Source organism: Callospermophilus lateralis, chromosome 10 (genome assembly GCF_048772815.1).
Source record: "Callospermophilus lateralis isolate mCalLat2 chromosome 10, mCalLat2.hap1, whole genome shotgun sequence".
NCBI lineage: Eukaryota > Metazoa > Chordata > Mammalia > Rodentia > Sciuridae > Callospermophilus > Callospermophilus lateralis.
In genome coordinates, this window is record NC_135314.1 from 76,285,842 (window position 1) to 76,305,059 (window position 19,218).

Below are 19,218 nucleotides of genomic sequence, written 5' to 3' on the forward strand. Positions count from 1 at the left end.
AGTGGAATTAAAATTACCCACTTGGAGAGGGTATTTAAACGAAGAAGCACAGTTATAAAATTGAACTCCTAGTCTTTGAAGAATTCTGACAACTGTATTTGGAAAGGACTTCATGTACATTTATTTTAAAAGTATGCTTAGAGGGCTTTGGAATAAGGCAGTAACTATTATTATGACTAGAGGACACCTACCAAGCAGATCAACAAATATTATTCCATGTTTAGGTCACTACATTTAAATAAATGTTATTTGTGTTATTATAAGATAAAATTTAATTTATCAATTTTTTCTCCAAATGTTGGTTACAGTTCATATGTAAGCTATATTATTTATTTCAGTGGTTTCTGACAAAAGATTTCTGAGAGGAAATTCATTCCTTAATACAAATAAGTGTGGGAGGGTGTGTTCTTACCATTCTGAGGTGTTTGAGTAAAGAGTCTTTTTAATTTGACATTTCCTTTAAAGTAGAACATTTTATTTGGAAGCTAATATGTTTATGTTCCTTTGATTTCTAAACTTTCTAATCACCTAAGAATATTCACCCATTTCCTCACGCAGCAAGCATAGCTACTTCAGCATCACACCTACACACAAGGAGTCAAGGTGACCTTGGGTGGTCTTAGACAACACAGGGTACTAACTGGGTCTCTGCAAACCATTTCTTTGGGTCTAGCTTTTAAATTTTTATTTTAGGGAAGGCTACTTTTATAACTCTGCAGAAAAGTTCTGTTTCTGGACAAGGTTCACAAGAGCACAGAAACTGCCAAAATCTTTGACTTAAGGAACTCACTGCCTTCCCTGGCCTCGCCTCATACTCCTCCTTTTTTCCACATGAGATGCTTTTCTTTGGTTTTCCTTGACAATTAAGTCAGAGAGTGAAAATCCACATCGGTTTGGGCTTGTTTTCTAATCACAATCCAGTACATTTCTCAAAGCCACCATGTCCTGACTTGTCCACTCACACAATAAGAATTGTTTCCCTCTGGAGTAATCTTCAAGGTGGTAATAACATTCAGTGGACCAAAAACAAGGGAAAGAGCCCCCATTATAGGTGTGTGTGTGTGTGTGTGTGTGTGTGTGTGTGTGTGTGTGTGTGATGCAGCTCTCCCCTCTGGTGGGTGATAGGATTGCAAACCATGTTCCTTATCAGTCACACATCCAAGAAGGTGTTGTATATTTCTGTTTTATGCTGAGGTTGTGGCTTAGTTATTTACAGGCCACTCAGCTTTGTTATAGACTATCTTATACCTTTATCTTTAATATCTTAAGACTATTTTTTCACAAGCTGTACTTGTTCTTACTGAACATTAACTTTACTGCTGTTAGGTGCAATCGGCTTTGGTGTCAACCTATGGGGTTCCATCCCTATCAGTCTTGGTCAGGAACTTAAAAGATGCTACAAATAGCAAATTGTATTTGCTTTTTATTCCTTTAGAAGGCAGTTTTGTAGAAATGAAATTTTAAAATTTCAAAAGAATTTTTTGTTCCTTGATATTTTCACATGTAGATGCTTTCTTGATATCTGCTATATTTCATATACTAATGCTAACTTCCTTCTTTTCCTATAGCATATGGGACCCTCAGACTCATTCATTCTTCTCCCTCTCTCACACACACACAGAAGTTTTACGTCAGTGTCTACTTCAGTCTGATGTATCACTATGGCTTTGCCCTGTATCTGTTAAATCTATTTCTGGACAAGTTCTTAAGAATTAAGAATTCTGGGGTATATGTGGGGGGTTCTTTTTAAATCACTACTCTTCAATTTTGTTCTTTCGCACTCAATTTTTATTCTTCTGTATTTTTACTTAAAGGTTATTTTGGGCCACAGACATGGTAATGAATGACCATGCCTTTAAGTAGCATCTTGTGCTATTATACATTGCTTTTGGAAACATTGAAAATTCTCTATATGCACTATTTGTGGTTGAATTTTCTGTTCCAGTTGCTAAAAAACCATTTACTTGCTATATAGAAATTATTGTTACAGTTTCTGTTTCCTTCTCTACTTCTCCCAAATCTGCCACTTCCTCTCCTCCAGAAACATCAGATAATGCCTGATAATTATATTATAAGAAATGTATGAATAGCAGAATGATATAAATCCTTTTAAGATGAATAGTGAGTGCCATAGTAATCAATTTCTTTCTATAAGGAGAAAAAACAAAGAATTATTTTTAATTTTAAAAATAGAATTCCTTTTTTAATTTCCTTCCTGAAAAAGGAATGATTCTTTTTATTCTGTAGAATAATATGAAAACTTATTGAAAGACATTCATTCTTTTCAAAAGCCCTAATATTATATAACAAAACCACATCCAGCATGAGGTATAATTTACTTACCATGAATTTGAGCATTCATTATCTATCAAAATGTTTAATATTATTATTTAATTTATTCAGCATTTCATGAAATCTGAGACTGCCTTTGGACACCTATTGCTAACCCAAATGAATTGTTTCATGTGTAAATCAATTTGTCTACTAGCAATAGATGCTAGTCACTATGCAGAGAACCACATGAACACTTCTGCCCCCTCTTGGACTGTAAGTTTAATTCCTGTCTTTGGTGAAAAACCATCAAGTCCAGCAAAACTGGATCATTTACAGAGCACAGGTCTGGGAACAGGTCTGCCTGGTGGGTGTGTCACTTCTTCCTGCTTCCTTGGATGAACCTGGCTAATTGCAAGAAACAAAGTGGCAGGTGACAGGAAATTCAGAGCCCCCACTGAGAAAGTACCCTGGTCTCCATTTAATGAGTATTTCTTCTGCCACCAGGGGCAGTTGTTAGACTATCAGGTAGTGAGGCCACAGCTGAATATCAGCAACAAAAATGAGAATTCTTATTTTATTGTGGCTTGTGGAAAGGAGATGGGGTGAGTGAGCATCACTGTCAGAAGCAAGGAGAACCTAGTCATTCACCAAGGAAGGAACACTTTGTGGTAAAGAACATTTAATTTCTTAGATGTGGTCTTCAGCATTGCTTTTGATATGATTTGTTTTTGTTGCAGCCCCAGAACCTCAGACTCCACCAACGCCACAGACAACCAAAGGTAATGAAGCTTCCTTTAACCACTGAAAACCAATGATCTTTGTTAATATCTTCTATATTCAGTTTCACCCTTAGCTTTGGCTTACTTTTAAAATATTTCTTAATTATCCTTCAGATCTTTATTCCAGCCACTTTTGCCAGAATATGCACTTTGTGCCTGTGCTTGACTAAACACAGGCTCTGGGACACCCATGAAGCCATGCTGATTTCAATTTGACACCATCTCCATTGTCTGGCCTTATGATCTAGGATTTTATCCTTAGCTTGTTCTAACCTGGTTATTTCCAGCAGGGTATCCTGGCCTCTTTCCCTATGGCATATTTGCATTCTCATTTTGGGAGGTGTTTTTTCTTATTTTCAGAACTCGAGCATTTGCAGACTTTCTTGAAAAGCATTATGAACTTTCCAGATATAAATGCCCTGATGTGTCACTAGGAAATCCATGCAGAGAGGGGGAAGAAAAACAACCCAACCTCAATCATTACAGCTTCTTTTTCTTCAAAAGAAAAAAAAAAGTAATGTGTTCTGAGGACATCTTAGCCAATTACCAATATTTTCCTTCATATTATGAACTGCTGGTTACTTTATTACATTCACATCTTTCAAATAAGAATCATGCCCCTTTTTTTTCCATTTCTCTTTCCAAACTTAACTGACTGGCTCTATTTGTATTCACTTTGTCTAAAAGCACAAATTGATTTAAATAGAAAAGGATACTTATGTGGACAAAATTTTACTCTTTAATTTGTTCAATCTAGAAATTCGATATTAAGCATATCCCATATTTAAATTTTGTCATTTTTCTTTTGGATTTTGATTCCTCCTTGATGATTTTCCATGTAGCCTCAGGACCTGGAACACTGGGAATATAAGCTTATACAGTTATTCAGTGGGTGACCTTTGTTTCTTCTTTTCTAATTGCTAGTATCTTTATTGGCAGGCTCACATTCATGGGCTAAAACTTCAATGTCGTTTTCTGTTTGTACATTCTGCTATTCTGGAAAAAAAACTGAATCCTGACATAATTTATAAATATATATTATTTTTTAAGTTGCCTCCTTGAAATAATTTCTGAATACGAAGACTTTTTGAATATTGTTGATTTGTGTATTTTTAAAATGCTAAGTAAAGACTTAACTTGTTTTTTAATCCTAAGTCAAATAAACTTAATTTTTTTATCCCTAGTGGCTTCCCAAAGCAACCTTTCCCATGTTCCTTTTGAGCATATACCTTCAAGTTTTTATTTAATGTGACTGTATTTTCTAAACTATACTGTTTTTGAGATTTTGCATCTTAAAATGTAAAAAGAGGGAGTTTACAATTCTTTGACAAAAAAAATTGTTGAAGACTTCATTTAGTTGAGTAAATAATAATAGACAGTTACAAGGCAGAAGTATGTGTCCACAATAAATCAAATGGCTTGAAAATGCTTTTAAGATATATGTAATAATTTATTGTCAGTTTATAAAACCACTTTCCTATATTAACTAGCTATTTTCCTTCTTTAGCTCCACCAAAGACCAAAAGACCAGGTCGTCGCCCCCGCCCTAAAACCACACGCAGTCCAGATGTGCCCAAGTCCAAACCTGGTAAATGTGGTGTTCAGGGTTCCAAGTTAACATAGAAAGTAGGATATAGTAGTCTCGGCTTCAGGAGCCACCAGCTACCCTAGTAACTGGGTTTTAGGAACCAATAGTAGTTGATTTTTTTTATATGTAATCATCTATACTCACTTTTTATATTATATTTTTATATAAAATATTCATATTTTTATTTGTAGTCATTAGGCACACACAGTAGAAAACTGGTCTACTAAGTGGATTATCAAAGTAATTCACCTTAAAAATCTTACATCTGATACTTTTTAGTGGCAGATGAGGTATGGGAAAATAATGGGCAAAAAGAGGTAAATGGGAAAAATAAGTGGGAAATCACATTCAGAAAAAGTACACAGTTTAGGCAGATCATCCTAAGTAGAGGCATAATGATTCCTTCCTCTTATTCCACCTCTCAGAATAACTGGTATTCTTGGTGTTTTGCTTCTGTAGCTCTGGAACCAGCCACAGTACAACTGGAGCTCTTGGTTCCCACAGTCGGTAATTCTGCCCCCTCCAGTCATGGTCACCATTGTCACTTTGGCTTTTCTGCTCTCCACCCCAGGCATGACTGCAGTTCTACCACCCCATCACCCCTTCACAGTTTCATTCCATGCTTCCCATTTCCTATTTGGGTCTGAAGAACCTGAAGATAGGAGTCTGTATGCTCATTTAGGGAAGGTCTGTGGTCTTGGACACAACTTCCTGGTTCTCTGCTGACCCTCTCCTTCAGCCACATGTGTCCCAATGTGACTTCTGGGCTCATTCTGGACTGAAAAAAATGGCAAAAATGTTTTCTAGTGCTGTGGCTATAATTTCATTGCTTTGCTTGTTCTACTTGTAAGACTTTCTTAAGCTGCATGAATAATGTTGTCTTCAGCTTTTTTGTTTATTTGAAAAATGCTTTGGGGGATGTTTGGATAACCAGCGGTTGTTCTTGGTGTAGGGTCCAGTATAAAACTAGTTGTGGCCTTTGTACCTTGAAAACATTAAAAGTCCCAAGATGGTCTTACTGTTTTTAGTACTAATACTGGTGACTAATAATGGTGTTTATAATTATTTCATTGTAACTTGTTGGCATCCATAATCAATTCATTACTGCTTTACTTTGAAAAATTCCAGAAATCAATAGTCATGTAACATCATTTCTTATGTGTAATATCAAGTATTTCTGGATTATTTTCCAGGTCTCCTCATAAGCAACTTTTATAATTTTATTTTACTGGTTTTTTTAACCAAATAAACCTATCAATGAAAAAATACTTTTTTTTCCATTTTGAAACGATTTATATAGGAAAAAAGCCTTATATCAATTCTCATTACTTTTGCTCAGAGACACATCTGAAACATTTCCTGAGGATTTTTTCTTTCAGGAAAAGCTAATGATGCAAGTATGTAGTTAAAATGGACAGTTTTCCCACCCCTCGTGCACCCCCAGAAATTGATTTTAATATATACATTGAATTTATACTATGTCTTCACTCAGCTCATGTATTCTTAATTTTGATAGTCACAGCCATGATCATTATGTTAATTTGAAATACCTTTTTCTTCAGCTCCAAAACCAACCAAGAGACCTAAAACCACACAGAGACCGGATGTACCCCAAATCCAGCCTGGTAATCACCATCTTGACCTATAAATAGGAAAATTGATGTAAATTACATTGATCTACATTATAGCTTAGCTATGGCACTAATTATAGAACCTTTTTTTCTTCAGATCCAAAACCACCAAAACAATTACTTCCTAAGCCCAAAACCTCAGCCAAACCAGACATTTCACCAACTAAATCCGGTAAACATAATTTTCATGCTTAGTTTAACAAGGTTTTTTCCTTTGGAAATGTTATTGAAAATATTGCTGCAAGTATTTACATATCACATAAAGCACAGAAATCCAAATTATTACTATTTTGTTCACTATCTTCTCAAAGTAGCCACACTAACATTTTGATGCTAAGTGAAGAAATCAATGTATGGGAAATTGGTCGATTTTATACCTGATGGTTGGATGGATTCCATTTTCTTAAAGCACTTTTTGGTCTTATTCTCTGAACTTGTAATGTATAGAAGGTTGATTTTTCTGTGTCTGGAACATTTTTGAAGGTCATTTGGGTAAGCACTACTGGGAAATACACATGGGAGGCTGACCCTGTATTCTTCCTTAATGTATATGACTGAAGAATACCCAGCTAGCCAGGGATTGTCTTCCTCTAAAATACCTTACTGGCATTTTAAACAGTAATCTACCAAATAAGAACATATTTATATAACTATTTTGAAAATCCGTCTGTTTTGTAATAGAAATTTTTTCATAAGATTCCAGTTACCATAAAATTCTAATTTGCTGAGAGTATCTCTCATAAAAAATTAGCCTATCAAGAAGGCAGTCTATATCAAGTCAGAATAAACAACAAGTTCTGTATCCTCTGAATTAAACATCAATGAGAACCTAAATGTTACTTAACATTGTTTTACTTCTGTTTATCTTTTATGATGCAGTCTTGGAGCTTGACACAGTTGAGACTGAAGCTCCCTCTTCCACCATAGGTAACAGTGTCTTCTTAGTCAATGTTTCCCTGGGCTTGCATCTCTCATCTCTCTTGTCATTATCTGTATTCCCTCATGTACATTCATCCTCTTGGTTTCTAAAAATTGTGTACTCTTTTCATGAAAGGCCACCTTAACATCTTGTTAGGCATTCTTACATCTTCTCGGCACATAGCACCTGAGTATGATTCTTTCTTCACTCACCTGCATCTATTAAGTCACTTGACACTATAGAGTCATGGGTGCTCTGTCCATCTACCCTTCAGATGAGGAAGTTTCTGAACCTCTGCTTGTATGTGTGTACAGGAGGGGAGCAATGAAAAAGCTGGTTGGAGCTTGTCCTCAGTGTGTTTATAAGGAGCTTGATGACATGTCATTGTCTCTGTAAAAGCCCTTTCTTCCTTGATTCCATGTTCTTCAAATGCACCTGGACCTTTACATTGATAAATTCATCTTGTGACACTAAGTTTCAAACAAAATTGGGATTCTTTGTTTTTGTTTGAAGGTAATCAGTTATAAATGTCATGCTGCTCTCCTATGCAGTGTTGATTCAGAAGAAGCTCTCAGATGTGGATTAAGCCAACTTTGTGCTATGGTGTCTTGAACACCTGAAAAGTCAGTCTCTGTATAAATGCTTAAAAGGTTTTGGTGATGGGAAGTTTTGAGTATCATGTGTAATTTTCTAGATATAACGAAAAATGGAGACCCTAATTTAATACCAGAGTTGTAATTTCTAATTATGTTCAAAACTATGTGCTTCAGAATATTATAGAAGTGCAAAAAATCCTGTTCATTGAGACAAAAAAATTGCATTATTACCTTTTCAACTTTTCACTTTAATCACCTCTATTTCTACTGTCTCCTATTTATTCATTTGAGATAAATGAATAAGGAAACATACTAAAAAGTAATTTCATATTTATTATTTAAAAAAGCACAAATTAATATTTGTACAATTGCCATAAAGCCCCAGTAAATAGACTGATCAATATTTTTCTAATTCTTCTCACAGCCATCACCCTTCAAAACAAATTAATAATGATGGTGAAAACCTTTCAAATACCAGCAGAAGCTTTTATAATAATTTCTGGAGTTATTTAAAATTGCATGTCAGACACCAGAGAGATTTTCTTGGAGTCAGCTTTCTAATATAATCAGAATCAGATAATCAAACATGGAAAAATACTTTACATTGGCCTCGTAGCTATATAGAGTGCAAAAGGTATGCTTATTTTATAAGATAAATACATAGATAGAAAAGTATGGCCAGTTATTGGTGATAGCAAATATATTTGCCCAAAGTTAAGAAATGCTTTTCAAAAATGATAAGGTTAAGATGATTCATTTTCTTTTTCTGGTTTTCTTACTCCCCATTGTTCATTGTATTACTTTTGTTCAGCTACTACCAAAGATATTGAACCTGTAATTCTGAAAACTGAGGCTCCTGGAACAACATTAGGTAATGGCCTTTTCTGTCTTTAAGCACATGAATTTTCTGCTCATGGTCTTTTCCATCTTTCTGGACTAAGGGTTTTCTTTTTTTGGTTTGTTTGTTTGTTTGTTTCCCTCTCATAAGGTTTTCTTGTCATCCACTCTTGTCATTCAACTGCAGTCCTCAGTTTTAACATATTGAAAGCACTTAAAATACATGACTTGTTTATAAACCTGTAAGCAGCAAGTGCCAAGAATCAATCAATCTCTCTCTCATATTATCCAGCTTTTCAATGCTTTACAGAATCTGTGTGTCTGCATAAATAGTATTCTGTGTTAAAGCTGAATTTCAAATACATTAAGAGTGTCTGCCCTTTCAACATCAGTTATTTTTCTGGAGATGTTTAGGTTTCTGTTCTTTCAGAATATGCAGGATATTTATTATGTACCAATGACTTTTAGGAAATGAAATGGGCTTTTTCTAATAATTTTTAAAGGATTGTGTGCCTAAACAACATAATTTCTATGTATAATCTTCTGAAAGCAGGTGAACTTGCCCAGAATTAGGAAATGCTTTGCAAACATGTTAAGGTTAAGATGATTCATTTTCTTTTTCTGGTTTTGGGTCTGAAAACCTGATACCAACAACTAACGACAAAGTTTTCAGAATAGTAAAATATGTTATATAGTTTATTTTTTCTCAAAAGAATTATCAGTAGGCTAAAAAAAATTGCATATAAATAACCAGCAGAAACTTCTGAATCAAAGAGACAAAATTTTCTCAAAACTGAAGAACATCTAGGAAATAGTTAGAAGCCCTAGAATCCTGTGTAATTCTTTCTTTAATATCTAGATTCATGACTACAATAACCAGTTTCCTTTCTTTAGCTCCAAAAAAACCACAACGTGCAAGAACTCGTCGTCCTCGTCCCAAACATAAAACCACTCCAAGTCCAAAGATACCTCAGACTAAACCAGGTAAATAATATATGGTTCCTGGTCCCTAGGGAACACCTTTGAATATGACACTGTGGTAGAAGTTTAACACGCCATTTAGTGTCACCTCCATGACCCTTAAGGGTGAAGACCCAAGTCACAGAAATAAGCTGCTACCAGCACAGTGCTCTGGCTGCTTGCACCATATCTTCTTGGTACCTGAGCATTTTTGTTTTTCTGACATGCAGTTATGTTTTCCTCTTTAAATCTGGCTCAGAAAAACTGATCTAGTTAGGTGTGTAGTCAGCTAACATTTAATTCAAGTAGCCACATGTTTTATTAAAGGCCACATCATCATCTGTGAGGGATACTTTAGAAATAACGAATGACTTAGTTGAGTAAGGAAGCTGCTCTTGTTAAGACTGTTCACAATTTCTACATACAATAGATACAAGGAATACTGAGGAAAAGCAGATATTTATTAAATTTTACCCACTGTTGAGAACATAGTTAATTCTTAGAGAAGCAAGGAATCTGTGAATATTTGGAATAATTGGAAACTTGAAATTTGTGGATTTGTTAGCAGAATGGACATGGATCATACAAACAGAGGGAGGGGGATCCTGTATGTGGGTGACAGTAGGAGGACAGAAGTTAGAAGTGCAACCTGACAGTAAGGCATGTTTTGCTTAGCTGGACAGCCATACTACTTTGGGGAGGGCGCACAAAGAGGACCTTGAATGCCCCACTTAAGTGACTGGATTTGAGCCAACTGGCATGCTCTCTTGCCCTTCAGGGTCAGATCTTTTCTGTCCTGATACCAGTGATGCACTAACAAATTCCATGGACTGAATGACCCTCTATATCTAGCTCTTTGTTTTGACAAAGGTCTTAGTCTTTTTCCAAAGTGGACTCTCAATAAAAAAAGCATTGTTTCTTTGGATATTCATGACTGCATCTGCTTAAATATATCAACAATTGCATTTATTATGATCTAGGACTTTGTTTTCTAATCTACAGTGTTATAAATTAAACAGATGACTAAATATTTTTCTAAACAGTTTTTCATTATCAGACAATATAAAACAAGCAAAATTGCTATTTCACCATGTAGAGATGCTAATGATGTAACTATGTTATATAAACAAATGTCTAAGGATCCTTGTTTAAGAATTTTTAAAATCTTGCTTTTTAAAAAGGCTATAAAACCAAAGCTGAAGCAGTAAAGTTCATTTTTAGGAGAATTTGATAGCTTTTCTCATGTGTTCTAACATTTTCTTTTTAAAAATTGCTTTTGACCACTCCTTGCACCAGACTTTGGACCTGTGACTCCTGAGCCATCTTTAGGTAATGATTCTTTATCTTCAGCAACTGTCTTTTCTTCTTTATTAAACTTTGCTGTGGTGTTGAATAGATGATGGTGCCACCCTCTGTTATCATCCTCTATGACAGTATTCATCCTAAAATGTTGAAGGCTTTCTTGCATTGTAACAGAAAAACAGCCTGGACTTAATTCAAGGCAGCTATCTGCTGCACATCCCAGCCTGAAATGGCATCACTATGTGGGTTGGAGTCTCTGAACAATATTAACAGCTTGTTAGAGTCAACATCCAAATATGATTCCCCACATGCTCCTCATTGAGACCACTAATGCAATATCGATGATGACACTAGAAGAGTTCTCTAAGCAACTTGCTTTCTATATTTCAGGTTTTATTTAGTCGTTTTTCTCTTTGTTGATGTTTCTGTGAATTTCATACATTTACTCTAGTAAATTGCCAGGAGGAAAGCTTGTCTAGACCTAGTCACTTTAAGTTATAAGGGAACAAACACCATAGGGTTGGTTGGAATATCCCTCATAACATTAGAGTTGAGCAGTGATTTGTAACTAGTTCAGGATTGGAGATACTTACAAGAAAATAATGATAGTTACTAATCTTTATTTCTTAAATGTAATCATATGTATAATTTTTGTCTCTGGGGAATTCTCAATTATCAAAAAAAACACTCTATTAATATATTAAATGAGAAAATTTCAATACAAAAAGACAGAGTTTTCTGAACTCAAATTCTTAACAAGTTTTAGAAAACTTAAAGCCATGTTATTCAAGCCTCATCACAGTTAGTGGAGCCATCAGCACCCTGTTAACCCTAAATTTTCTTCCTTCAGCTTCAATAATCCATCCTCTAAATCCCAAAACTAAAACCATGCCCCATTCAGAAGTACCTCAGACAATACTGGGTAAATATGTGCTGTGGTTTTAAGAATCCATGCAGCCTGCCCCAGTTGGGACCCTGCATTCTATGCACATATGATATATTGGAACATGCCCTGCATATCTCTTAAGAGTAGAAGCTACTGATTATTGAGGACAGCGTGAGATGGCTAAGCACTTCATGCTTGCTTCTTGGGAAATCTCCTTTATAAAATACCATCTTGTTTCTGTTTCTTATAATTGGTCCTGTTCCCATCTTAAAGATAAAGCTGCTCAGTATAGTATTAAGCAGCATCAAGCACTTTTATTAAGTCCTTTATAATTCACCCAAACCATATCAGCTCATACAAGAAAAGTAAGAGGTATGTTTTATTTACCGATTCACTTGTACTGTAGTAGTAAACAAAAGCTATTCCTGTGTAAACAGAAAGTAATATAAGACAGCATTTTCATGCAAATATAATTTCTTGAATGGTATAAATGGTACATGCTAGGAGAAGCATAAACATTTTGAGGAGGAAAATATTGAGATAATTGGAAGAAATCACAGGATTTGAATGAATGGAAGGATGAAGGAGCAAAGAATGACAGGTAACACATTGAAGCTGCCTCCCCAGACAGGTCAACTTACTGATGTTCTCCTGTTGAATGGCCCATGGGATGAACTAAACCAGAGGGGCTTACGTTTGATCCTGTGTGCTTCAGTGATTTCTGCTTCAGGGCAGGACCATGCCTTTTTCTGCTCAGAGAACTGAAGATAACCAGCCTATTGGTATCAAAAGCTGAGGTCATTCTTCATCTTAGTAGCGCTGTATTCACAAAGGACTCAGGGTAGTCTCAGCTTCCTTTTGGTTGTTATTGTGTGTTGTAGACAAAGCCCAGTGTGACCCCAATAATTTCCTGCTCCTCGAGTTAACACCTTTTATAATCCATTCTCTCCTCCGTCCTCCTCCTCACCCTGCCTCCCTGTCTCTCTCCTGTGACAGCATGGCAGACACTCTGGGAGTGACATCCTCTCACCTTTGCCTTTTGCTATTAGAAACAAGATACAATACACACTGATGGGGAGGAGAGTACACGAAGGTGTTAAGACCTAGACAAGAATTATTCAGTTGGTTTACTCCTAGAGATGGTTTACTCTTCTAGATCTGTGTTCAAATATCTGAACTGTTTATTACATCTGTCATTATTGGTTATTGCAGGAAGTGGGTGCTTTTGGGGTTTTAGCTTCTACAAAAGTGCTGGTTGTCTTTGCAACATATTTTTCTAATAATGAATCAGTGTTCAAGTTAGTTCAAATTAAATATAACACTAATATATCAGTGTTCAAGTTAGTTCAAATCAAATATAACACTAATATATCAGTGTTCAAGTTAGTTCAAATCAAATAATTAACCAAGAGCGAGATTTTAAAGTTGACCTCAGGGAGATGGTCAGCAGAGTCCGAAGGCTACACCTATTTCTGAATCAAATGAGTGTGCCCAAGTTTGCAGAAATATTCTAAGAAAAAAAATACTTTTGTTTTCTCTTGAGTTAAGAGTATTAAAAGTTAACGTTTTAGCCTTAGAAACTTTACTTTTACTGGTAAGATGAATTTTTTTTTTTACATTATATGCATTCACAAAGTCTCTCTGGTTTCTTTTATTACTTTTGATCAGTTCCTGCCACGATCCATGAACCAGTTGTTGTTAGGACTGAGGCTCCAGGGACAACACTAGGTAATGACATGTTTTGTTCATGTACATTTCCTGCCCATTCATCACCATTATGACCACAGCTTTTCCTCCTTCACAAGGCTTCTGCATCATCCCCTGTCATTGATCATCTAAAATGTTGAAGGATATTACAACAGTTTTTTGTCTTTAAGAGAGCCAAGCATGAATTTAGTTTGGTGTATGTATGTGTATGTGTGTGTGTGTGTGTGTGTGTGTGTGTGTGTATGCAGTGTACCGCTTTTGAATTAGTGTTTCTGCTCCCATGTAACATTTTGATCACATTCTTTGCTGTTGTGTGTCAAATACAATCAATAGTGGTGATGGGGGCGGGTGACATCTATGTCTCATCTAGTCTTAGTGAATTGGCACAGCTATTATAGTGTGACAGTTCTTCTGCTGCTCTAAATTCCTTTATTTTTAGTATGGGCATGATTTTGTGTTTGGATTACCACTTTAGGTAATGATATAGTCTTGTTTCAGTAAGGAGTAAAATAGAAAAGATGTCCAAAGCTAGTGAATTTAAATTATAAGTGCAATCATTAGTATAAAATCATGCACCACCCCAGCCATAACTCGGCAAGGTTTGGGACCTTTCTTGAATTCAGGAACCCCCTTTGAAATGTCCTTGATATATCAACTCATGTTTCTGTGTGAATTTTGTTTTGCAAAGAAATGTAAATGATATAAAGATGTAGATTATCAAAATAGGGACATATCTTTCAAACTCGAAAGAAAAAAAATATCCTGAAACTCAAGATATGAAAACAAGGGTAACCCTAGACACAGCTTCTGGAAACCAAAACACTGCATTAACCTGAGGTTTTCTTCCTTCAGCTCCCAAAATGCCTCAACGAACACGCCATCCTCGTCCCAAACCTAAAACTACACAGAGTCCTGAAGCACCTCACACAGAACTGGGTAAATGTATAGGTCCTGGTTAAGGAATGCTAACCGTATGGGCCTGTCACAGTGGGGACAATGAGGTCAGGTGATGAGGAATAAGATGAGGAGATAGTGTGGGAGCCTAATTCCTTGTCCTCTGTGAACTGAAATTCTTCTCTTTCGTGTATTTAATTTACTTCTCACTCAATTCTGCTCATATTGTAAGTATCAAGTATATAGTCAACTGAACCAGTTAGAAAACAAATGCATGTTTGTACCATTGGGAGCTTATTTCTTGATAACTGTAAAGTTCTATGAGTGATCATAATCATCTAGGCAGCTTTAGCAAATGTTGATATTTCAGATTATGTGGGCTACATTTTCTGTTGCATATTCTTTTTTTTTTTTTTTTCCGAACCACTTACAAATAGGAAAAAAAAAAATCATTCTTAGGGGAAAATCACCCTGGGAGGAGGATAATAGGGAAGTTTAGGAGAGAAGGGAACTTATTCTTATCAGAGTCTGTCAGGCTTCCAGGGATTGGTCAGAATATTGCACTGAGACTGCAATAGCTAGATGGCCCCATAGGACCAGTCGAGAAATTTTAAACTCCAGAGTTTGGATTACATTCAAGAAACCACACACTCAGGCTTTCTCTCAGTGTTGGACAGAAGGATGCCCTGCAGTGCTATACCTGGCTGCACCTCATCCTGCCCTACTATGTACTCAAATTGGACAGAGCTCATGGCTCTTTCCAGAGATGAGTTTCCAGTAGGATGGGTTGATCTATGTATTAGCTTTGCATCACCATAACAAAATACTTGTAAAGAAGGGGTTTATCTAGTCCACAGATTTGGAGCCTCAGGGTCCAAATAACAGAGCTCAGGCTGGTGAGGTCTGTACATTGGCACCACCATCTGGCACAGTTAGCAATGGCAGGTGCTTATGAAGGAGTGAGCAAGTGATCAAATCTCAGGAGGGGCCAAGCTTGCTTGCTCCTTTCATAATCATCTATTTTTTTTTTTTTTTGATACTGAGGATTTAACTCAGGAGCACTCAGCCACTGAGCCACATCCCCAGCCCCATTTTATATTTTATTTAGAGACAGGGTCTCACTGAGTTGCTTAGCATCTCACTTTTACTGAGGCTGGCTTTGAACTTGTGATCTTCCTGCCTTAGCCTCTGGGATTACAGGTATATGCCACTGAACCCTGCTATATAATGATCCTCTTTTGATAACTCAAGGGGCTACCCCAGAACTACATAAGGCTGTGCAAACTATTTTGTACCCCCAAGTAACCTAAGGACCTGTCACTAGGTTCCAACAGTGTCACCCTGAGAACCAAGCCTTTAAATCACTGTGGACCATTGGGGAACACAAACCAGTTTCAAAGAATGGCAGTTGACTTTGGTACATTAGTTAGACTCAGATGATCAAAGAATGAGAAAAGTGTCAAGGCTATTTACACAGGCCATTATCTAAATACAAAATCGATGTCAATCCCTCTTAAGACAGAAACTGGCATCTGATGGCAGGGGGCACCATGTTGCCCCAGCTCGAGTTAACTGTGTTTTGTTCTCTCTCTCTCTCTCTCTCTCTCTCTCTCTCTCTCTCTCTCTCTCTCTCTCTCTCTCTCTCTCTCTCCTTGCAACATGTTGTTTTCCTGGTAGAATTCTTTCTGAATTGAGTGTTCTGAATTTTTATAAATTTTAATGTTGGTTTTTTTGTTGTTGTTTTGTTATTTTCTGCCAGTTCCTACCATAATCTTTGAACCAGTTACACCTGTAAAAGAGGCCCCAGGAGCAGAATTAGGTAATGCTACTCTCTGACCTTTAGCAAGTGCTTCCTTTGCTCATTGTCAAACTCACTGTAACTCTAGTTACAGTCTTCATTATACATGAGCTGAACAGGCATAAAACAATTGCTTCTTGTTTATAAGAAAACCATTTAGGAATTTAGTTTGGGATATCATCCTGCCTTATAAGTAAATTAAAAATTTTTCCTGTTACTTTGTTTTTGGCTAACCAGAATTCTTTGTGAAGGTAAATCTCATATTTCTGTGTGAGTATCTGATTCTGGGTCTATGCAAACCAAGCTATGATAGGGAAGTTTCTTTATACATCCTTTGTATTTCTCCCTTTGATTCTAGCTGTGTTTTTTATCTGTTAATATTTGGGTCATATGTTTTAGTGAATTGAATAATACAATATGATCAAGGTTTATAAGTTTAAATAATGAACCCCATTCTTAGTTTTAATCTCACTCCTCTTCCTCTCCACTAAAGTTTAATGATTCTCAACCATTTTAATCTAGGCAAGGAACTCTAGGAAGATGTGATAAAAGCAAAAATATCCATTTTGACTTTATGAATTAATAACTTCATTATGTATGTGAATTTTCCCCCAAAATATCTTCAATAAAAAAAGAAAATACAGTAACAGAATAAAAGTTTTGTACTAGCAAAGGAACAAAAGTTTTGTACTAGGAAAAAAATACATTTCCAAAAACTTAAGAACATTTATCAAGCTTTGGAATACTTAGAAATATTTCTTAAACTCTGTTCTCTGAAGAACCATAAGTTTTAAAATAACTAAAGGTTATCTCTTTGCACCTCCAAAAATGTCCCAAAGAAAACAAACTTTGAACCATTCCAAGTCTATATACCTGGGAAGACACCAGATAAATACAGGGTTCTAGGTTTCAGAAGCCTGGGAGTCAGTCACTGGTTGAAAATATAAAGTCACATGTCTCTTAGTGAGGGAATCTCCCCAGGGTTGGCAAGGAGTTTATGGCTGGAAGAGAAGAATAGAACCTTCCCTCTAACTCAGGGTGTTAGGATGTCTTTTTAGTCTGTAGGCTAGTTGAATTATTTTTTATTATTGTATAATGTCTGCTTAGATATTTCAGAACCCTTTTTTTGCAGTCATAATTTGATTAAATCTGGTAGATGTTCTATCTATTTAGCATCCTAAAATGTGTGAGTTAGTTTTTCATGTGTTTCTTGAGACTGATTAGAAACATATTTAAGTACATGGGTGAAAATGTCCTAAAGTCTTCCAAAATTTAGATTCAGATAATCAAGCATTGTATTTAGAGAAATAATTTGCCTCTAGTGCTAAACAAGACCAGAGATGTGAGGTAGAGACCTAACAGTTCGGCCAGCCTGGACAGAATGATCATACTCTGAGTCAGCTAAGTAGTCTGTCATGCCAAAGTACTGCACAGTGGGTAGCTTGAACAACAGAAGCCAATTTTTTTTATAGTTCTGGAAGATAGAAGTCCAAGATCAAGGTGTTGGCCATCTTCTTGCTATGACTTTACAAGGCCTTTTGTCTATGTGCATGCATTCCTAGTGTCTCCTTGACTTCTGAAAAGGAGCTCAGACTGGAATAGAATACCACACTTATGACCCTGTTTAACCTTGGTTCCCTCCTTCAAGGTTCTGCCTCCAAATATAGTGACACTGGAGGTTAGGGCTTCAGCATATGAATGTGGGGTCACACACAATTCAGTCCATAGCATCCTTCATCCAGAAATCTAAAATTATACATTCTAGAAGCAATGTTACACTGAAAAGATTCATGTTGAAGTGTGTGTGGTGGCTCTTCATACATTTTTTAAATGCTATTTTGTCACTTCAGTTCCTGTTACAGACCTTGAACCTGTTACTTCCAGAACTGAGACCCCTGTGACGACACTAGGTAACAACCTTGTGCATTTGCCAAGTTTTTGCTGCTCATTGTACAGTCCACTCGGTCTCCATCTCCATGATGTGCATCCCCATGATGTGGCTTTTCTACCTTTGCCATGGCAGCCATCCGCCTCTGCTGCCATTCAACCACTTCTACCCTCTGAAGAGTTTGAGCCTCTTAAAAACAAGTTTTCTACTGTTTTTATGAGAGCAGGCATGAGCTTAGTGCAAACATTTATCTTCCAAGTGGCACATTTAAAATCGTCATGTTGTCTTGTACTTCACTTAATGTTTTGTAGTACAGCTGGTTTTTAAGCAAATTGAGATCTCTTTCTTATCTAGGCTGATCAGCAATAATGGCTACTCTTATGCTCCTTTGCACATTTAAGTTTCTGAATCTTTTTTTTTAATAATTCTTTGCATGATGTGTTTTTTTCTTGTTGATACTTTTAAGTAATGTTATGTTTTTTTATTAATTTGACAACTAGGAAATTACCCAAATTTGAAATCTTCATCTCTTCATTAGTGTGACCCTGATTTCTCCTTCCCTTTTATTAAACATTCCTTTTCAATCATTTTTCCCCCAAGTGAGGAAGTTCTATGACTTTTTCAATACCAGTACTACTTTTCATGCCTTGAGTAAGAAACTCAATGCACTATCAATGACAAAAAGAAGATACATAGATATAAAAAGAGTTATAAAGTAAAACTTAAAGGATAATTTCCCAGAACTTTAGAAAATCTGACAAGTTTTGGAAAAAAAAAACTGTCCTCAGTATCCAGAGTTATAAGACGTAGAGTGACACAAGGCTTTTCTTCCTTCAGCAACCAAAATATCAAAAAGAACCCGGCGTCCACGACCCAGGCCTAAAACTACCACACCAACACCTCAAGTGCCTCAGACAAAACCGGGTAAATCTGTCATTACTTGGGTTAAGGGTGAACCCTGGCAGTCTGTTCCAGTAGGGACTCAAACTAATGGCAATTCTAGGTAGTAATAGCTCTTGTTCTCCCCGAGTGTGGGGTCACAAGACCTCAGTATAACGTCTCTGCCCAGCTTGCAAAGAGAGTGTGACTGGGTGAGACCCAGCTGCTGCCAGAATACCTTATTCTTTCTATGTGAGGCTCTTCTTCCAAACTATGCATT

At 36.3% G+C, this 19,218-nt stretch overlaps 1 protein-coding gene across 12 annotated transcripts in view; it reads left to right on the forward strand.

Annotated features, from left to right (window-relative positions):
• The window catches only part of Abi3bp (ABI family member 3 binding protein), a 238,438-nt gene that overhangs the window by 146,076 nt on the left and 73,144 nt on the right, over positions 1-19,218 (forward strand). For 4 of the 12 annotated variants that reach the window (XM_076866958.2, XM_076866959.2, XM_076866960.2 and 1 more), the window contains 14 exons: positions 3,012-3,053; positions 4,561-4,641; positions 5,101-5,148; positions 6,204-6,266; positions 6,370-6,444; positions 7,152-7,199; positions 8,599-8,658; positions 9,519-9,608; positions 10,881-10,913; positions 13,441-13,500; positions 14,332-14,415; positions 16,133-16,192; positions 18,022-18,081; positions 18,897-18,983. The exons of 2 other annotated variants lie outside the window; for them this stretch is intronic. In XM_076866958.2, coding sequence (XP_076723073.2) covers positions 3,012-3,053; positions 4,561-4,641; positions 5,101-5,148; positions 6,204-6,266; positions 6,370-6,444; positions 7,152-7,199; positions 8,599-8,658; positions 9,519-9,608; positions 10,881-10,913; positions 13,441-13,500; positions 14,332-14,415; positions 16,133-16,192; positions 18,022-18,081; positions 18,897-18,983 — 891 coding nt within the window. The remainder of the gene's footprint in view (positions 1-3,011; positions 3,054-4,560; positions 4,642-5,100; positions 5,149-6,203; positions 6,267-6,369; positions 6,445-7,151; positions 7,200-8,598; positions 8,659-9,518; positions 9,609-10,880; positions 10,914-13,440; positions 13,501-14,331; positions 14,416-16,132; positions 16,193-18,021; positions 18,082-18,896; positions 18,984-19,218) is intronic. 6 more of the 12 variants (XM_076866961.2, XM_076866963.2, XM_076866965.2 and 3 more) reach the window with 6 other exon arrangements.